General features: G+C 50.5%; 1 protein-coding gene across 3 annotated transcripts in view; it reads left to right on the top strand.

Moving 5' to 3' along the window:
• Elavl3 (ELAV like RNA binding protein 3) overlaps positions 1-17831 on the top strand; it is a 33996-nt gene that overhangs the window by 15064 nt on the left and 1101 nt on the right. For 2 of the 3 annotated variants that reach the window (XM_075966554.1, XM_075966553.1), the window contains exons 2-6: positions 380-599; positions 821-924; positions 11234-11387; positions 11498-11723; positions 13100-13138. In XM_075966554.1, the coding sequence (XP_075822669.1) occupies positions 380-599; positions 821-924; positions 11234-11387; positions 11498-11723; positions 13100-13138 (743 nt within the window). The remainder of the gene's footprint in view (positions 1-379; positions 600-820; positions 925-11233; positions 11388-11497; positions 11724-13099; positions 13139-17831) is intronic. The other variant, XM_075966552.1, reaches the window with a different exon arrangement.

Consider the following 17831-nt stretch of genomic DNA (forward strand, 5'->3'; position numbering starts at 1 on the left):
AGACCAGCATGGTCTATGTAGTAAGCCAGTGTCTCAACAAATATCGTGTACCCAGACTGAGCTGCACAGTGAATTTAAGGTCAGCCTAGGCCACAAATCAAAGAGACCACCAAACAGCTAATCCCAGCACTCGGGAGGCAGAGGCAAGGGGACTCTGAGTTTGAGACTAGCTTGGTCTACAGAGTGAATTTCAGGACAGGCACAGAGAAACCCCGCCCCAAAAAAAGAACAAACCAATGAACAAACAAAACCCAATGAAAACTGTCATCCCCTCCTTTGACTAAGTTCATACCATATTAGACATGCCTATGCCTAATTCATCCCCCAAATCCCTCTTTTCAGTGATGGGGACTGAGCGGGTGTGACCTGTTTTCTCCAGCAGATACTGGGGGCCATGGAGTCTCAGGTTGGGGGGGGGCCGGCTGGCCCGGCCCTGCCCAACGGGCCACTCCTTGGGACAAATGGAGCCACTGATGACAGCAAGACCAACCTCATCGTCAACTACCTACCCCAGAACATGACACAGGACGAGTTCAAGAGTCTCTTCGGCAGCATTGGGGACATCGAATCCTGCAAGTTGGTTCGGGATAAGATCACAGGTGTGGGACTCTTTCTGTGTGTGGCCTCCGGTGGCAGGCAGGGAGGAAATACCCTTGGAAAAACTAGTGTGACCTAGATGGGGTAACTCAGGATGGATGGAGCCAAGTGGTTCTCTAGGGAACACATAGGGAAGATAAATCCAAGTGGGAAGCTGGAGTCTGGCAAGGTGTGCTGGGGACACTGGGCAGACTAGAGAAGTCACTCTTCTGTCCTCCCACAGGGCAGAGCCTGGGCTATGGGTTTGTGAACTACTCTGACCCCAATGATGCAGACAAAGCCATCAACACCCTCAATGGCCTCAAATTGCAGACAAAGACCATCAAGGTGAGTGTCCCCACCCCATGTGACACCTGCCCCTCACTGTTGTCTCCGCCCCCTGCCGTCATTCCTTCTGAAACTTTGGTTCTCTCTCTTCCTTATTGGTCACCCGGCTTTACTTCTCTGAGCCTGGTCCCTCACCTATCAGTGTGAGGGATTACTTTTATTTCACTATTCTTTGTGTGAACAGGCACGCATGTGCCCCTGTATGTGTGAACACTAGAGCAAATGTGGGAATTGGTTTTCTCCTTTCACCTTGTGGGTCCCAGGGATCAAAATCAGATGGTCAGCCTTGGCACCAACTGCCTTTACCAGCTGAGCCACCCCCTTGACTGGAGACATTACTAACAGTAAGAAGACTTAGGGAATCTGCCAGGCCCAGGAGGTAGGACAGAGTGACCAGGACCCCACAGGCAGACCCCTCCTTGTCTTTGTCCTGGAAAAGGGGGTGGGGCCCATCTGCCATCTGGAATCTAATTAGGGACTGGGGAGGGGGTAGGATGCAGCGCCCCTCCCCCACCTTTGTGCATTGCCCCTCCCCCATGGCCTCCCTTCTCAGCAGCTGCAGCTGGGACCATGCGAGCCCAAGTTCCCTTGGGAAGAATCACCATGGAAACCCCCTCTCTGAGTTGGCCTGGGGGTGTTTGGGCTCCACCCTTCAAATCTGCTCTAGGACCCCTGGGGAGGCCAGGCTGAGGGTGCCCATCTGGCCCCCAATTTATCATGGGAACAGAAGTATAGGAATCTTTTCCTTTCCCCAGAGTGGGGGGAAGGGAATAATGGTACCACTGGATGAGTCTGTGTACTGTAAGCTTGATCCAGAAGCCCCAGGGGCGTGAGAGTAGACCCCAGTGACTGTAAGTAAATCTGCAGGTGTGTGCAAAGCAGCAGATTGTGACTCCGCACTTGTGGGATACAGTGACTGTGGGTGACTGTTGTGAGACGGCTGTGGGGCTGGGAGTGTAGCTCAGCGACAGAGTGCTTACCCAGCCTGCCTTTCATCTGAAGCACGGACAAATGAATGATTAGGGGCGGAGCCTGGAGAGACAGCTCAGCTGTTCGTATTGCTTTGAAAACCTGACTTTGATTCCCAGAACCCCAATAAACAAGCCAGGTATGTAAAGTCAGGCATAGCGGCATATAACTTTAATCCCAGGACTCAAGAGGTAGAAGCAGGCAGATCTTTGTGAGCTGGGGCCAGCCTGGACCATATAGCAAGTTCCAGGTCAACCATAGCTATATAATGAGACCCTGCCAAAAAAATGAAAAAGGCAGATTTGGTGGCCTTTGCCTGTAACCCCAGTACTGGAATGTGAGGCAGGTTGACCCCTGGCCTACGCACACACTCGTACTCATGCACAAGATTTGGGGACTGGGGCTCAGTTTCTGCAAGTATTGCCTATCCAGCATGCATGGTGGCCCGGGGTTGGCTCTCCAGCACCACACACACTGGGCCCGGTGACACAAGCCTGTGATCCCAGCATTCTAGACAAAGCAGCGAGAAGATCAGAAGTTCAAGATCATCCTTGGTTTCACAGCAAGCCTGGCTACACAAGACCATCTCAGAAAACATCAGACAAGACGACTGTGAGTGTGTGGAACCTGGTGTTCGTGTGACGCGTGCTTCGTGACACCACAGTTCCTGTTGTGGCTTCCAGGGTGCACAAGGGGATGTGTCTGTTGCAACAAGATATCGTATGGCTTGGTGTGGTTGTGTGTGTGTGTGTTGGCCTGGGCCAGGTTTGTGGGCTATGCTGTGGGGTTGGCATGCGGTCAGCATCTGATGGTTTTCTTATTCTAGTTCTGGAGGGCCCAATATTGTCAGTAGGGCTGTGACTTTATGAGACAGCCTCTTGCTGGTTTTGTCACGACTATGTTGGTCAGGCCTGAATGTTGTTGCCCTGGCAGATTTGGGCCAACATGGTTTCAGCTACTTGGATGCCCAGGTTCCATCCTGGTGTGGGGGGGGTACAAGAAGAACACCAAAGCCCACCCGAGTATGAGTGACAGTTCACAATGCTGGAAACCCAGAGGAAACTGCACAGCCTGCAGGCAGCTGCACAGGTTGGAGAGCATCCTTCCAGGTGCTCAGGTGGCCTAACCCTCTTCCAGGCAGCTCAGCTGGTTTCTGCTTCTCCCAGGCCAGGTCTCAGCGTCTTCCTGCAGCTCTGTTCTGCAAATCTCAGAGGAATGCTCAGCTTTATGGCTCACTCTAGCAGGGAGGGGCCTGCTGAATCTGGTCAGTTTCAGGGACTTCCTGAGGCTGGTTTGGGTTGTTTACCTTCCTTTTTAACCAGTGGCAGGATGGGATGTTTCAATCTCTGAGAAAACTGTAACAGGACCTGACCCCTTGCTCTTCCGTTCTGTCTGCCCCTCTTCCGCAAAGACCTCTGAGCCTCGGTGGGGGTGACCGTAGGTGTCCACCTGTGGCTAAGAAACAGGCCACCACGCCGCAGTAAGTCACTTGTTCTCAGGATCTTCACAGTCATGAGTGGAGGGTGACAACAGTGATCTATGGTGTCACCACACATTTAGAAGGCCATCTGACGGGCACATCACATCCGTCTAGAAGAACCATACAAGTTACCTCCCCAGACACAGATGTCTGGTTTACAGTACCAGACGTACTTGTACGTCTCTTGTGGAGCTGGCCTTAAGTCCAATTGAATGGCTATTGTTCTTGCCCATATTGACTGAGCAACTACTGCACAATCAGGCCCATCCTGCCTCGCGCATCAGTATTTCAGCACACAGGGTCCACAGCCACGCAGGAATGTTGGGGACAGTACCCCACCAGCAGCCTGCATGTGGCCCCTTCTGGCACTGTGTGAGCAGGCAGCAGATGGGAGCTTGCAATCCAGTCCCAGCTTAGCTTCCCCATGGCCTACAGTCGGAGCACGAACTGCGGTGTCTTCAGCAATAGGGTGTTATGTTTAGTCCTGGCATACAACTCACAGGGAGGTAGCCCACCCTTGGTTCTAAAATTTTCATTCAGTGACCTTAAGGCCTCTGGGAGTGTCCTTTGGGATTTTTTTTTCAGTGAACCAAGTCCCATAGTGTTGTGAGGTAAGTAGCAGGCAGGGTCATGGCACCTGGTTGTCTGTCTCTTCAGTGTCTTTCCAAATCTGCAAACCCTCAGAGGTTAGCATTATGTCACCTGTTAACAAAGCTTTTTTCAGAGACTACACAGGACAAGGCAACATCCCAAACCCCCATCGCACAACAAACTGTGGGGTTACAAAGACAACCGTGGTGAAGCACTCTGAAAGTCTGCTGTCACCTGTTCTCAGCAAGTGCCAGGTGATCTCAGGAGTTCACAACTAGGAAAACACCAAAGTCAAACATAAGCAAGGTCAAAAACAGCACAGAAAGGTTCCATCCAAGCCGGGCGGTGGTGGCGCACACCTTTAATGTCAGCATCAGGAGGCAGAGACAGGCAGATCTCTGTGAGTTTGAGGCCCAGTCTGGTCTACAGAGCTAGTTCCAGGACAGGCAAAAACAAAACAAACAGACAAAAAAAAAAAAAGAAAAGAAAAGAAAAAGGTTCCATCTATTTGTATCAGCTGCTTCCTTCACAGATCAAGGCTGGGTACAAATCATGGATAGGAGACACTAACTTAATTAGCTCTTTGTAACCCTCGGTCACTCTCTCTGAGCCATTACCTTTCCATATCCCAGAGCTCTTCCACAGAGTCACCCTACATCTCTCCACCCTAACCAAGTCAGTGGCCTGTCTTAATCTGCTCAGACCTACTCAGGGCCACAGGTGAATGTGGTCCAGGTTTCTCCTGCTGCACCTGCAGGCTCCCTGGGTTGGCACAGTGGCTGTGGCCTCCCCATTCATCATTCCTGGCTATTAGTGGGGGGGAGGGGATAATCACCCAGCTCTGGGGCAGGCTTGACCGTCCTCACCTGTCTTGTTCCATCACGGTTCTCAGGCTCACAGCCTTGCAGAAGCTCCTCAGCACACAATCTGTCTCTGTCAGTCTTTCGCTTAGGAGCTCCAGCTTGCCACAAATCCTGCTACATCTGTTTCTGAGTAGCCAGAAGGCCTCTGCCTCTGCCTTATGTTTTCCGGCCCCCTCTAGGTTGTTCTTTTACTTATGAACTTCCTTTCCATGCTGGTCTAAGTCACTGAGCTGTACCAAAGCCTTTCCTACCCCACACAGCCTTTGCCCACCAGAGAGCTCAGCAGAGCCACTAAAGCTCCACACCAGCCTCCAGGTCCCCGCTGGATCAACCTTTCCCTAACTCCTCTGTGAACACAGTTCCAGCTGGCCCAGTGGACTGGGGTTCCAACACAGCTTCTCTTGCTCCTGGTTCCCTCACGAGTGCCTCTCCCTCCTCAATTGCCCTCCATTCCCGGACATTTATGGGAACCCCAGATGGAGATTATCCCAATGGCTCTGATACGTCAGTCCGTCTGGGACTGCTTTCTCTCACGCCGTCTCAGGGTGTGCAGCCTCTGCCTGATGGAGGGGTAAGGCATTACATGACTCAGTTTTCTGCCTCCACAGCAGTCTGACTGCTCCCATCCCCTCTCCTGTCCCACAACCTCACAAACCCAGGCTGTGATAGGCTCTTTCATTGCTGGCTTTCAAGTCCTCCTTGACTTCAGGAGTTGGAGTACTGAGTATTCCAAGTCATACCAGCTTCTCATACTGGATCACTGGAAGGCCCCTCTGTACATCAGATCACAGATTCCCCTATTTTCGACTAAAGTTTGGACGTGTGGGGTATCTTCTATCTCTTTTCCACCTCTCTCTCGGCCCCTCCTTTATCTAATTTTCTTGCCAAATCCGAGGCTGACGAGGAGGCTGCTGCCGTTTCTTCCCTTTCTTGTTATGATTGTCTTTACACAGACAAGCTCCCGCTAGGCCGCCATCTCAGTCTCAGGTCACGGACTACACACAGCAGTGGCCAGGCAGGCAGCCTCTGCTGGGCATTCTTAGATCTGCACTCACCTTAAAGACGACAAACTTTCCTCTGAACTTTTAGCTGTCTTCAGAGAACTCCATATACTCCTGTGATGCCCTCTGCCTAGCACGCAGGCATTACCACCCCATACCTCATAGATGAAGACTGCCGTCCTGGGCTTCCTCCCCCACACCTTGTTTCCCTGTCTCTACCCAGAGCAAGAACCATGCAACTGCTCTCGCCGCCGCACACAGCACACAGAAGAAGACCGCACTATTGGAATTTCCTCCCTGGAGGCTCCCCCTTAGGTTGCTCAGTCTGCTGTGTGCATGTCTTGCTACCCATAGCCAAGACTGCGCTCACTCTGCCCCAAATCACCCCTGCTTCTACTGTGTCCCTATCCAGGAGGGACACAACACACATGTCTACTCACCCACATAGGGAACCCATGGCAGACCAAACTACAGAGATCACCAATGTCCAACTTGGTGAATCAATGAGTTACTTACAGCAGCAGAAATGACTCAAAGATGGCTGCATCGCCAAGGCCCACCCCTGCATGGATGGGAACCTGGAGCACACTGCACAGCCTGCAGGCAGCTGCACAGGTTGGAGAACATCCTTTGCAGGCGCCTCAGCTGGTCTAAACCTCAGCATCTTCCTGCAGCTCTGTTCTGCAAATCTCAGAGGAACTCTCAACTTTTATAGCTTACTCTAGTAGGGAGGGGCCTGCTGATTCTGGTCAGTTTCAGGGACTTCCTGAAGCTCGTTTGAGTTATTTATCTTCCAGAAGGATGCAATGTTTAGTCTTAGAGGAAACCAGTACACCAGTGTGTAAAGTACTTCCTGCAGAGGCCTGAGGACCTAACTTTAAATCCCCAAGGCGCAGGTAAAGACAGGCTTGGCTGTGGGTACCTGCAAAGAGGACCGCAGACAAGGGACTCTGGAGGCTGACAGGCCAGGTGCCCTGGTATCCGCAGTGGCACACAAGAGACCAAAGTGGGGAAAGTGAGGACCAACACTATGGCTGTCCTTCTCTCACACACTGTAGCATTGCGAGTAGCTAACTCCGTACACAGACTTAAGAAAGACAGGGAGATGCCACCCCTAGCTGGGTGTGGTGGCTCATGTCGATAATTTCGTCACTCAAGGCTGAGGCAGGAGGGTTGCTGTCTAGGACTCCATAGCAAGACCAAAACTCACCATTCCAAACTGGGCACAGAGGCACATGCCTCTAGTTCGTGAGCTCTGTATCTCTGTGAGCAGGTCAGCCTGGTGTACACAGAGTCCTCCAGACTCCCCCAGCCCGAGGCTGTCTCAGCCCGACCCTGTCTCAGAAACATTGACCACAGCAGCTACAGATAATGATCAAAGCCCTCCCAGCCGGTGCTGGAGTTAGGAACCTCAAACACTCAACTGCAGTTCTTATTTGTGTGTTTAGTCCTGGCATACAACCGACAGCAGGAGCAAAGACTTCACAGTTTGTAGGGCCTCGCTGGCCAACAACTCACAGGGAGGTAGCCCACCCTTGGTACTAGAATTTTCATTCAGTGGCCTTAAGGCCCCTGGGAGTGTCCTTCAGGATTTTTTTTTGAGAAAGGCTCTCGCTATATAACCCTGGGTGGCCTGAAGTATGCCGTGTAGACCAAACAGGTCTGGAAAACACGGGGATGTGCCTGCTTCTGCCTCTGGAGTGCTGGGGTGACAGGAGTGTGCCGCCACACCCGGCTCAAAGGGGAAAAGGTGAAGGTGGCTTCCGCTTGTTCCTTGTGACAGCCCAGGTCCTAATTAGTTACTTCTTTTTCAGAATTTCATTACATTTACTTAGTTTGGTGTGTGTGTAGGCCAGAGGACAACTTTGGGAGCCAGTTCTCCCTTCCACCCTTTGAGACTGAGAGATCAAATTCAGGTCCTCAGGCTTGGTGGCAAGCACCTTTACCCGCTGACCCATTTCAACAGCCCCTAATTAGGTATTTGTAATGAAGCAATACAGCTTCACAATGCATCTCCCCGAACAAATGCCAGCCATGACAATGGTCCCTATCTCCCTCAGTTTAGAGGTTTGAATAGAAGCAGCAGAAAGCAGACCTCGGCAGGAGGGAAGGGGAGGGGTGCTCACAAACCTACCACCACAGACTGGTCACCCCATTGACACTTGTGGGCGGGGCCTCAGTACCCAGTCTCCAGGGCATTGATAAGGACACAATGAGTGGGGTTCCAGAATACTCTGTGAGCAGACTTTTCTTCCCCACTCCACAATGCTCCCCAGTGTCCCGTGCTCTGAATGGCTGAGTCGGTCAACTTGCGAGCAGCTGCAGAGTTGGTGAGATATGTCCTCTAGTGACACAAATGGAATGACCTTACCAGAACGGGTACAAACCCCAAGCCTGAGCAAAGCACCTGAGCTAGGGTCCTAGCAGGCTAGCGAGAGGGTGCAGTGGATGGGAGGAGCTTGCTGCCAGACCTGATTACTGAGAGTCACGTGGTACAAGGATAGAGCTGACACACCCCAGAGGTCCTGTGACCGCTACACTCACACACGCACATACAAAACAAATTAGTGTTAAAAAACAAAAAGCTGAGAATCGAGGAAGGTAAGAAGGACATTTCAAATTTTGAACTGGCAGAAAAAGAGGGAAGAGTGTTTCTGTGGGGTGGGGTTGAGGCCTCAGTCTCATCCTGTGGCTCAGCTGGTCTTGTGCTCCAGATAGACATTCCATCGAATCCTCCAGTGTTGGTTTACAGCCACGAACCACCAAGGCCAGCACAAAAGGGTCTTTCCAGCATCAAAAACAGCAAGTGCAAAAGTCCTGAGGCCGGATGTGCCCGGGTAAAAGAAAGGAAGGAAGGAGGGGGAAGTAAGAGGAGGTGAAAGTGGAGAGGTGACCTGGTCCAGTGTGAGGCCTGTGGACACGGAGCTTAGAGGTTGGAGCTGTAGTTTAGTGGTAGAGCAAGTCCCTGACGTCAGTCCTCAACCCCCCCACCTTCCTAACCTGACCTCCTCTCTTCCTAACCTTCTTCTCTGACCGCTGCAGCTAGGCATTGCACATGCACACACACGTGCACACTCAGATGTGATTTAGAGCTGTTTTCATTTTGGGGGGCTGAAGAGATGGCTCAGCAGTTAGGAGCACTGACTGCTCTGCCAATAACTGAGATTCAATTCCCAGGCCCCACGTAGCAGGCAGCTCACAACTGTCTGTACCTTCAGTTGCAGGGAAGCCAGGACTCGCTCTCTGGCCCTTGTCGGTACTGTGTATACACGATGCACACTCTTACCTGTAGGCAAAACACTCATACACATAAAAAAAAACAAACACTGGACAGTGGTGGTGCACACCTTTAATCCCAGAACTCAGGAGGCAGAGACAAGTGGATCTCTGCAAATTCGAGGCCAGCCTGGTCTATAGAAGGAGTTCCAACAGCCAGGGATTCACAGAAATCCTATCTCGAAAAAAACAACAATAATAATGCAAAATAAACTTTTTTAAAAAAAAATAAAAGTGCAGTTTTTAAGCTGAATGTGATGGCGTGCACCTTTAATCCCAGCACGGCCAGCCTGCTCTACAGAGTGAGTTCCAGGACAATCAGAGCTACATAGAAAACAACATAGCTTAAAAAAAAAAAAACCAGAATGTTAAAAATTTTGGACAGGGTCTCAATGAAGCCCTGGCTGTCTTGGCCCCAAGAGATACCCGATCTGCTTCTCAATGCTGGGACTGAGGCCTGGGCCACCACACTTAAGGCAGAGGAATGAAGGAGCCACAGAAAAGTCTGCCGGGAAGAGCCTGGTTAGTGTGCGGGGCGCCCTTTGGCTGCTGTGTAGAACAGAGCTTCAGCATGGGAACTGTAGCGTCAGTAGCAGTGGCCTTCGAAGGGGAGGAAGTGTAGAACTGGAGGCACACATCAGGGATTGGCAGTTTTTCCATTTTGATTTTTTGTCTGAAATAGTCAATTATCACCTACCCTATTTTTCTTGTATTTTAATTACATTTAAATTTTTATTTTATATACATGTGTGTATGATACACAGGTCAGAGGGTGGGGGCTCTTTAGGCATGAGGATATGGAAGGCAGAGGACAGCTTGCAGAAGCGAGTCCTCTCCTTCTACCCTGTGTGACCCGAGTATTGAACTCAGTGGACAGGGTTGGCAGTGAGCACCTTTGCCTGCTGAGCCCTCCTGTGGGCCCTGTGTTTTAATTATTATTTTTTAATTTTATGATTATTATTTTTATTATTATTTTTAAGACAAATGTGAGTTGGATCCTTTTGGTTTGAGTTTGCAAAGATTATAATTCTGTTACAGTTTTCAGGGGTGATAATGCCCACCCACCTCACCCCTCCCCATCCCACCCCTAAAAGGCACAACTTATATTTACAGCTCTGGGCTCAGTTCACACTGCACATGGGTCTGAGAAGCAGGGGCAGGTCCTTTGAGGAATGACTGTTTCCAGCCAAGCCCCTGCTGCGCCCCACCCCACCCCCACCGCCTTTGCTGGTTTGCTTTAAGTGTTGTGTCTGAGATAAGGTCTCAACCACACAACCCTGGACGTCCTGGAACTCACTCTGTAGACCAGGCTGGCCTCAAACTCACAAGGGTCCACCTGCCTCTGCCTCCGAGTGCTGGGACTAAAAGCGTGTGATATCACTCCTGGCTCTCCCAAACTTTTTCTTTTCTGAGACCCAGAACCGGGCAGGACCCATAAGCTCCTGCTGCAGCTGGTGAAGCTAGGGGTTGCCTGGCCCCTCCTAGAGTCGGGATGACAGGTGTGCACCAGAACATCGAACTTATCGTTTTAGATAAAAAAGTTATTATTGTTATTGTGGGGAGTGTGCACACACATGCTGCTGTGTGGATGTGGAGGTCAGAGGATGCTGGGAGCCGGTTTTCTCCTCCACCGTTGGTTGGTACCTACTCAGGTTCTCATCTTCCACAGCAGGCCATTCACCATGGAGCCATCGCCATGGCTGCCTGGTTACTTCTGGGTTCACTTTGTTTTCTTATGTGGGTGTGGGAATCCAGCTCAGGGACTCAGTCTTGGGCACCAAGCCCTTTACCAACGGAGCCATCTCCCCAGCCTTCAGCTTTGTTCTTGGAGACAGGGTCACATGTGGCCCAGGCCAGGCTTGAACTTCATATGTAGTAGAGGATGACTTAGCTCTGATCCTTCCGCCTCCATCTGCCAGGCCCTGGGATGGCAGGATGTATATTACCTTGTTTATGTGGTGCTGGGATGGACGCCAAGCTTCTTGCATGGTAGACAAGCACTCCACCCAGTCAGCCCCAGCCTTGAGTGACTTGTTAAATGAACTATTGGGAGTGTGTGTGTGTGGGGGGTCATTCCTGAGCCTTGTCATTTCCCATGCACCCTCACTCTCCTCTGACCCCTGGCCCAGGTGTCCTATGCACGCCCCAGTTCTGCCTCTATTCGGGATGCTAACCTGTACGTCAGTGGCCTCCCCAAGACTATGAGCCAGAAGGAGATGGAACAACTCTTCTCCCAGTATGGTCGCATCATCACTTCCAGAATCCTGCTGGACCAGGCCACAGGTCAGAATGCCAAGAGGAGAGGGTGCTCTGGGCCAGGGTGTCCCAGGGAGGGGAGAGTCACATGAAGAGGTATAGAGTACCTGAGACTGATGCCCTCACTCCCCTGGCAGGTGTCTCTCGGGGTGTGGGATTCATCCGCTTTGACAAGAGGATCGAGGCTGAGGAGGCCATCAAGGGACTGAATGGGCAGAAACCTCTAGGTGCGGCTGAGCCAATCACAGTCAAATTCGCAAACAACCCGAGTCAGAAGACAGGGCAGGCCCTGCTCACCCACCTGTACCAGTCCTCTGCCCGGCGCTATGCAGGTCCTCTGCATCATCAGACACAGCGTTTCCGGTGAGCCAGAGTCCCCAGACCCCAGGTCAAATGCCCCAAGCCTGCAGCTGCCCTCCCTGAGCCAGTTTTCTTCCCATGGTACCCCGGGACACCTCACCAGCAGGAGCATGAAAGGGCGTGTGCCTGGTACCTAGAGCTGGTAGCTAAGAGAAGTTAGCTGTGACTCTGTCTCTGTCTGTCTGTCTGTCTCTCCCTGTGTCTTGGTCATGGTTTCTATCACTGTGATAAAGCACCATGACCAAAAACAATGTGAGGAGAAAGTTGATTTTCATCTTAACAGCAAACCGTTCACCGTGAGGGGAAGTCAGGGCAGGAACCCGGAAAGCAGAGACCATGGGGGACACTGCTTCCTGGTTGGCTGTCCATACCTTCCTTGCTCAGTCTGCTTTCTTATACAGCCCAGGCCCACAGTGGGCTGGGCCCTCCCACATCAATCAAGGAAATATCCCACAGGCCATGTGATGAAAGTGTATTTTCAATAGAAGTTCCTCTTCTGGAGACTTGTGCCAAATTGACAAAAAGCAAAACAAAACCAAAAAACCCAGACCAAACAACAACAATGACAGAAAAAAAACAAAACAAAACAAAAAAACAACCTGGACAGGATGTCTCCCAGTTTTCTTGTGCGTCTGCCTGTCCTTTCTCTCCCATCTTTCCCTGTGCCTGTCCATCTCTCCTGTCCGTCTCTCCTTACATTCTCTTCTAGTCTTTCTGTCTGTCTCTTTATCTCCATATCTCTGTCTCTTCCTCTGCACAGGTGTGTTTCTCTGTCTATCTCTGGCCTGCCCCGTGGGTCCAGTTGTGCCTCATTTTCCTTATGGATAACACCCACCAAACATTCCCTTTCGTATTCTGTGTGCCAGCCATGATCATATTCTGGCATGGTAACTGGGTAGAACAGCTTGTTCCGTGCCATTCACTGAGATTTCTTCATCTGAGATGGAGTGTGGAAAAACCCAAAAGAAGACTTGAACCCAGAACCCTGGCTGCTCCCAAGCCGGAGGTCATTGGGAACAATGATAACTATAGGGGTGGCTGTGTGCTCTGCCCACCCTCCCGTGAGCTCAGGAAACCCCCCTGAGGCTGTACCACCATCTTTGTAAGCTCTCAACCCCCGGGTCCTCCTGGCAGGGCCCATGGAGGCATCGGGAGGGCAAGACAAGATCCTTCAGGCTGGGCAGCAGCAGGGCTGGTGAGAAGCAGTCCCGAATGAGTGAGGTTCCGTGCCAGGCAGTGTCCAGCCGGGCTGGGAGCAAGCAGCAAGGAGGGGGGGTTGAGGGGGCGGGCTGTTGAAGGCTGTGGGGGTGGGGTGGACTAGCTGTCACATCACAGGGGTGGGTCACAGGCTACTCTGACAGCTGCTTCTGCCTCCACAGGCTGGACAATTTGCTCAACATGGCCTATGGAGTCAAAAGGTAACAGTGCTCCTGTCCCACTGTCCCTTCCCACAGCTCCCTTACCTTGATGACCTCCTTTCTAACCCCTGCATGTCCCTTGTCCCTGGGACCACTGGGAACCCATCTCTGCCTGTATCTAGGAGATGAAAACCTCAAGACTAGGAGCAGAGCGGACGTATAGAGAGAGTGGCTACGGAAGGTGGGGCATGGAGAGCTGTCTGTGGCTTTCACCCCTTTCTTGTGCCCCACATTAACTCTCTGGGAGTCACTAACCACTGCTATGTTGTGCTCTAGGCATGGAACCGGGGACTCCTGCATGCTAGCCTTGCACTGAGTCATGCCCCCTTCCCCCGGGCCCTCACTCAGCCATTGCTGAGCCCCATCCATCAGCTGTTGTTGCTGGGTTTTTGTCAACAGCCACGGAAGGTTTCCTTTCCTCCCACAGTCGCGATAAACCTTGAAGGCATCCTAGCTCCATCCACATCCCTGCTCTTGTGAAAGTCTCCATGTCTATGGTGTCACAAGCTGGTGGGAACATGTTGCATATCGAAACCTGGGCTTGAGGCCAAAGATGCAGTATGGCCCAGACTTGCTCTCTTGGACATGAATTCGAGACAGAACACAGTGCTTGGTACATAATAAAAGGTGGCCAAGTATAAATACTGTCGCCGTTCATGTTCTCAGCTCCACGGGGATGAGAGGTGTGAGCAAGTGGTAGTCGGGGCAGTGCAAGGGCAGCGTAAGGGTCACGAGATGGTGGCCAGGAGCGACCTGGAGGGAACCTGGCAGCAGGGACAGCAGTGAGCTGAGTCCCTATGGTCAAGGTTAAAGGGGGTTAGACTTCCAGTGATTAATCCTGACGTGAGGGAGTCGATGGGAATATGGTTGTCTGTCCTTTAATTTATTTGGTCCACAGACAACCTGTTACCCAGGGGTGAGATATCCCAGAGACAACGGCAGGGACATGGTGGTGGCATGAAGCACCATTGTCCTCCTTACCCGTCAGGGACACATCCTGAGATTCCTTGTTGGTGCCTGACGAGAGATTGACATCGAAACCTCTATATCTTATTTACTTAAATTTCTACTTATTTGTTTATGTGATTGTTTGTTTGTTTATGAGGCAGGGTTTCTCTGTGTAGCCTGGTGACCTGAAACGCTTTCTGTAGACCAGGTTGGCCTCGAATTTACAGAGATCCGCCTGCCTCTGTCTCCTGAGTGCTGGTATTAAAGGCGTGCACCACTGGCCCTAGTTTTTATTATTATTATTATCATTATTATTATTATTTTGTACTGGAAAGGAGATGCAAGGCCTTGACAATAAGCACTGGACTGCTGAGTCACATACCCAGCCCTCTTTGTTTCTGTTCTCTCTCTCTCTCTCTCTTTCTCTCTCTCTCTCTTTTTGTTTGTTTGTTTTTTGAGACAGGGTTTCTCTGTAGCTTTGGAGCCTGTCCTGGAACTAACTCTGTAGACCAGGCTCGAACTCACAGAGATCTGCCTGCCTCTGCCTCCCGAGTGCTGGAAGGCACCACCACCGCCCAGCCCTTTCTTGACACAGGGTTTCACACAGGCAGGTCAGCAAGCCTAAACCACGCGTGTCCTTGAACCCTGCTCCTTCTGCCTCTCCCTCAAACGTGGGGCTTCAGAGACGTTCGTTTATCTTCTTACTTTTATTTCGAGCTGTGACTCTCCTGCCCACATCCTAGAGTGACAAGCCTGCACCACCAGGCCAGCTCCTTCTTCATAATTTCACAGCTTTGTCCTTTCCTGAGGTACTAGTGGCCTCAGCATATGGATACCCTCTTTTCCATAAGTGAAGAACTTTTCCCTTTTCCCTTAAAGAAAACATTTTTATCAGTTTCTCTTAGGCATCTCTAAATCACCAGCATTAACCAGTTGAAATAACGGTTCCTTAACACAGAAACTATGATTTTAGATAGTCAGTCTGCTCCTGAGACAGCTGAGTGACTAGTGGGGGAGGAGTACATCCGCATGGGGACCTTCTGTCACGCTGCTCATTCTCCTCATTTATCCCTTTAGTTCTTCCTCTTTTTCCACCTCCTCCTCCTCTCTCCTTCTCTCCCTTTTCTTCTTCTAGACAGGGTCTTATATGTATCTGACTGGCCTTGAACTCACAAAAATCTCCCTATCAGGAGACACTAACTCCTGTGTGTTAAAGAAAGGCATCTTCTTTTTTGGTTTTGTCATCTCATGTGTCCCAGGCTGACAGCAAACTGAAGGTGTAGATGAAAATGACATGGAACTCCTCGTGCTCCTGTCTCCGCTCTAGTGCTAGGATGACAAGAGCCGTCTGCCATGCCTGACTTTTTGTGAAGTAGGACAGGGGCTGGGAAGCTGGCCCAGTGTGGCACAAACTAAGGAGGACCTGACTCAGATCTCCAGCATCCATCAGAACCCTGGAGTGACAGTGCGTGTCTGAGACCCCAGTTCTGGAGGGCTGAGACGGGAGGGTGAGAGAGGAGACAGAGACAGACTTAACAAGAAAGGCTCTCTTGAGAATGGGAGTGTGTTAAAGCTGGGGCAGATCCAGGAGTCAAAAGCATTTGTTTCAAGACAAATTTTTGCTCTGTGCCCTTGGCCTTCCAAGAACTATAATTATAATCCTAAGTCACCTAACCACATTCAGTGTGCAATTAAAATTTATGAGTGTGGGCTGACAAGAATGTTCAGAGGGTAAAGGGGCTTGCCACACGGCATGATCACCTGAGTTTAATGCCTAGAACCCATATAAGGTGGAAGGAGAAAGCCAACTCTACAGACTCGTCCTCTGCCCTCCATAAGTGTCATGGCATGTGCGCTCCCTCCTACTACTACACACATACACACACACACACTAATGATACATTTAATAAAATTATATTAGAAATTCCTTATAGTTATATACCTTCTGATCCACATAACTCAGAAGGCAGATTCACAAAGATCACAAGTTAGAGGCTAGCCTGGGCTATACAGTGAGATCCAGTCTCAAAAATCCAAAAACATGGGCTGGAGCGAAGGCCCAGTGGTTAAGAGCACTTGTTCTTGCAGAGGACCCAGGTTCGATTTCCAGCACCAACATGGTTGCTCACAGCTCTCTGTAACTCCAGTTCCAGGGGTTCTGATGCCCCCTACTAGTGTTGAGAGGTAGGTTTCTGTCCCATCTGGGCTCACAGCCATTCAGTCCCAAAGAAACACACAGAGGCTTACATTAATTATAAACTAGTTGATCTATTATCTCAGGCTTCTTATTAACTCTTATATCTTACATTAACCCATAATTCTTGTCTGTGTTAGTCATGTGGCTTAGTACTGTTTATCAGTGAGGTGTTCTCATCTTGCTTCCTCTGTGTATGGGTGATGACTGCAGACTCAGCCTTTCCTCTCACAGAATTCTCCTGTTCTGGTCGCCCCGCCTATACTTCCTGCCTGGCTACTGGCCAATCAGCATTTTAGTAAATCAATACAAATGAGAAATCTTTACAGGGTACAAGAGCATTGTCCCACAGCACACTGGCTTATGCAGGTACCACGTATGCATGCGTTTCACTTACATACATGCAGGCAAACACACATAAAAATGAAATAAGTCCAAACTGAGCATGGTGTGTTTAATCCCAGCACTAGGGAAGATCTCTGAAGGCCAGCCTGGTCTATATAGTGAGCTCCAGGAGAGCCAGAGTTACATAGAGAAACCCTGCCTTGAAAAACCAAAATAAACAAATAAATAATCTAAATAATATTTTTAAAAAAACAAAACAAACACGCAAAACAAACAAACAAAAGCCAGCCTGTGAATTGTTTATTTTTAGAAATTTTCATTTAAGGAAAGTACCAGTAATTGAAACCAGAGAAAGAAAAACTAAGTCAGAGGGTATTGCTTGTGATTTGGATAGGAAGAGACCAGAAAAGAGACAGGTGAGGCCACTTTTCGTGTTAGAGGAAGGTGCAGGACCACTGGCTCACATACGACACCCTACGCTGGTCTTGTAGGGCCAGTTTCTACCCACACAGGGTTAGTCAAAATGGAGTCAGAGCTGTCAGGGAAGATTGGTACCAGGACAGGTTCAGATTTCGGCCAAAAAAGAAGAGCCAGGGCTCAGCTGTTACCCACGCTGGGCTCCTTCATCGGCCGAGGCAAGAAATGGAGTTCAGTTCGAGGTCAGCATGGTTGGAGTACAGAGGCAGTCTCTGTCTCTCTGTCTGTCTCTGTCTGTCTGTCTCCCTCTGTCATCTCTCTCTCACACACACACCAGAGTTAGTTTTGAAGGGGTGGGGACTGGGATTGCAGCTCAATTGGAAGAGCACTTGCCTGGCATGCACAAAGCCTTGGGTTCCATCCCAGCGCTGTCAGCTGGGTGTGCAATGCCAGCATTTGGGAGGTAAAGGCAAGAGAAGCACAAGTTTAAGATCAGCAAGCAAAAAGGAAGAAAAAAAAACCAAGAAGCCACCCTAGGCTATATAGTGAGTTCAGGCCAACTGGGCCACAGAGAGAAGCTGAGTATACCTATGGAAGGGTGAAGATCAGCAGGGCTCAGGATCAGGTAGGGTCAAAGGTCAAGAGATCCGGCTAAAGATGGCACTTTAGGACAGGGTCATAGGTGATATTTGGAGAGCGGTGGAGGTCAAGACAGGTTGCAGGTCAGGGGCTGGTGTCTCAGTGGGGTCAGAGACAAGCAATGGGGTCACAGCTAGGTTAGGACAAGGG

This window comes from Microtus pennsylvanicus, chromosome 3 (assembly GCF_037038515.1).
Source record: "Microtus pennsylvanicus isolate mMicPen1 chromosome 3, mMicPen1.hap1, whole genome shotgun sequence".
Classification (NCBI taxonomy): domain Eukaryota; kingdom Metazoa; phylum Chordata; class Mammalia; order Rodentia; family Cricetidae; genus Microtus; species Microtus pennsylvanicus.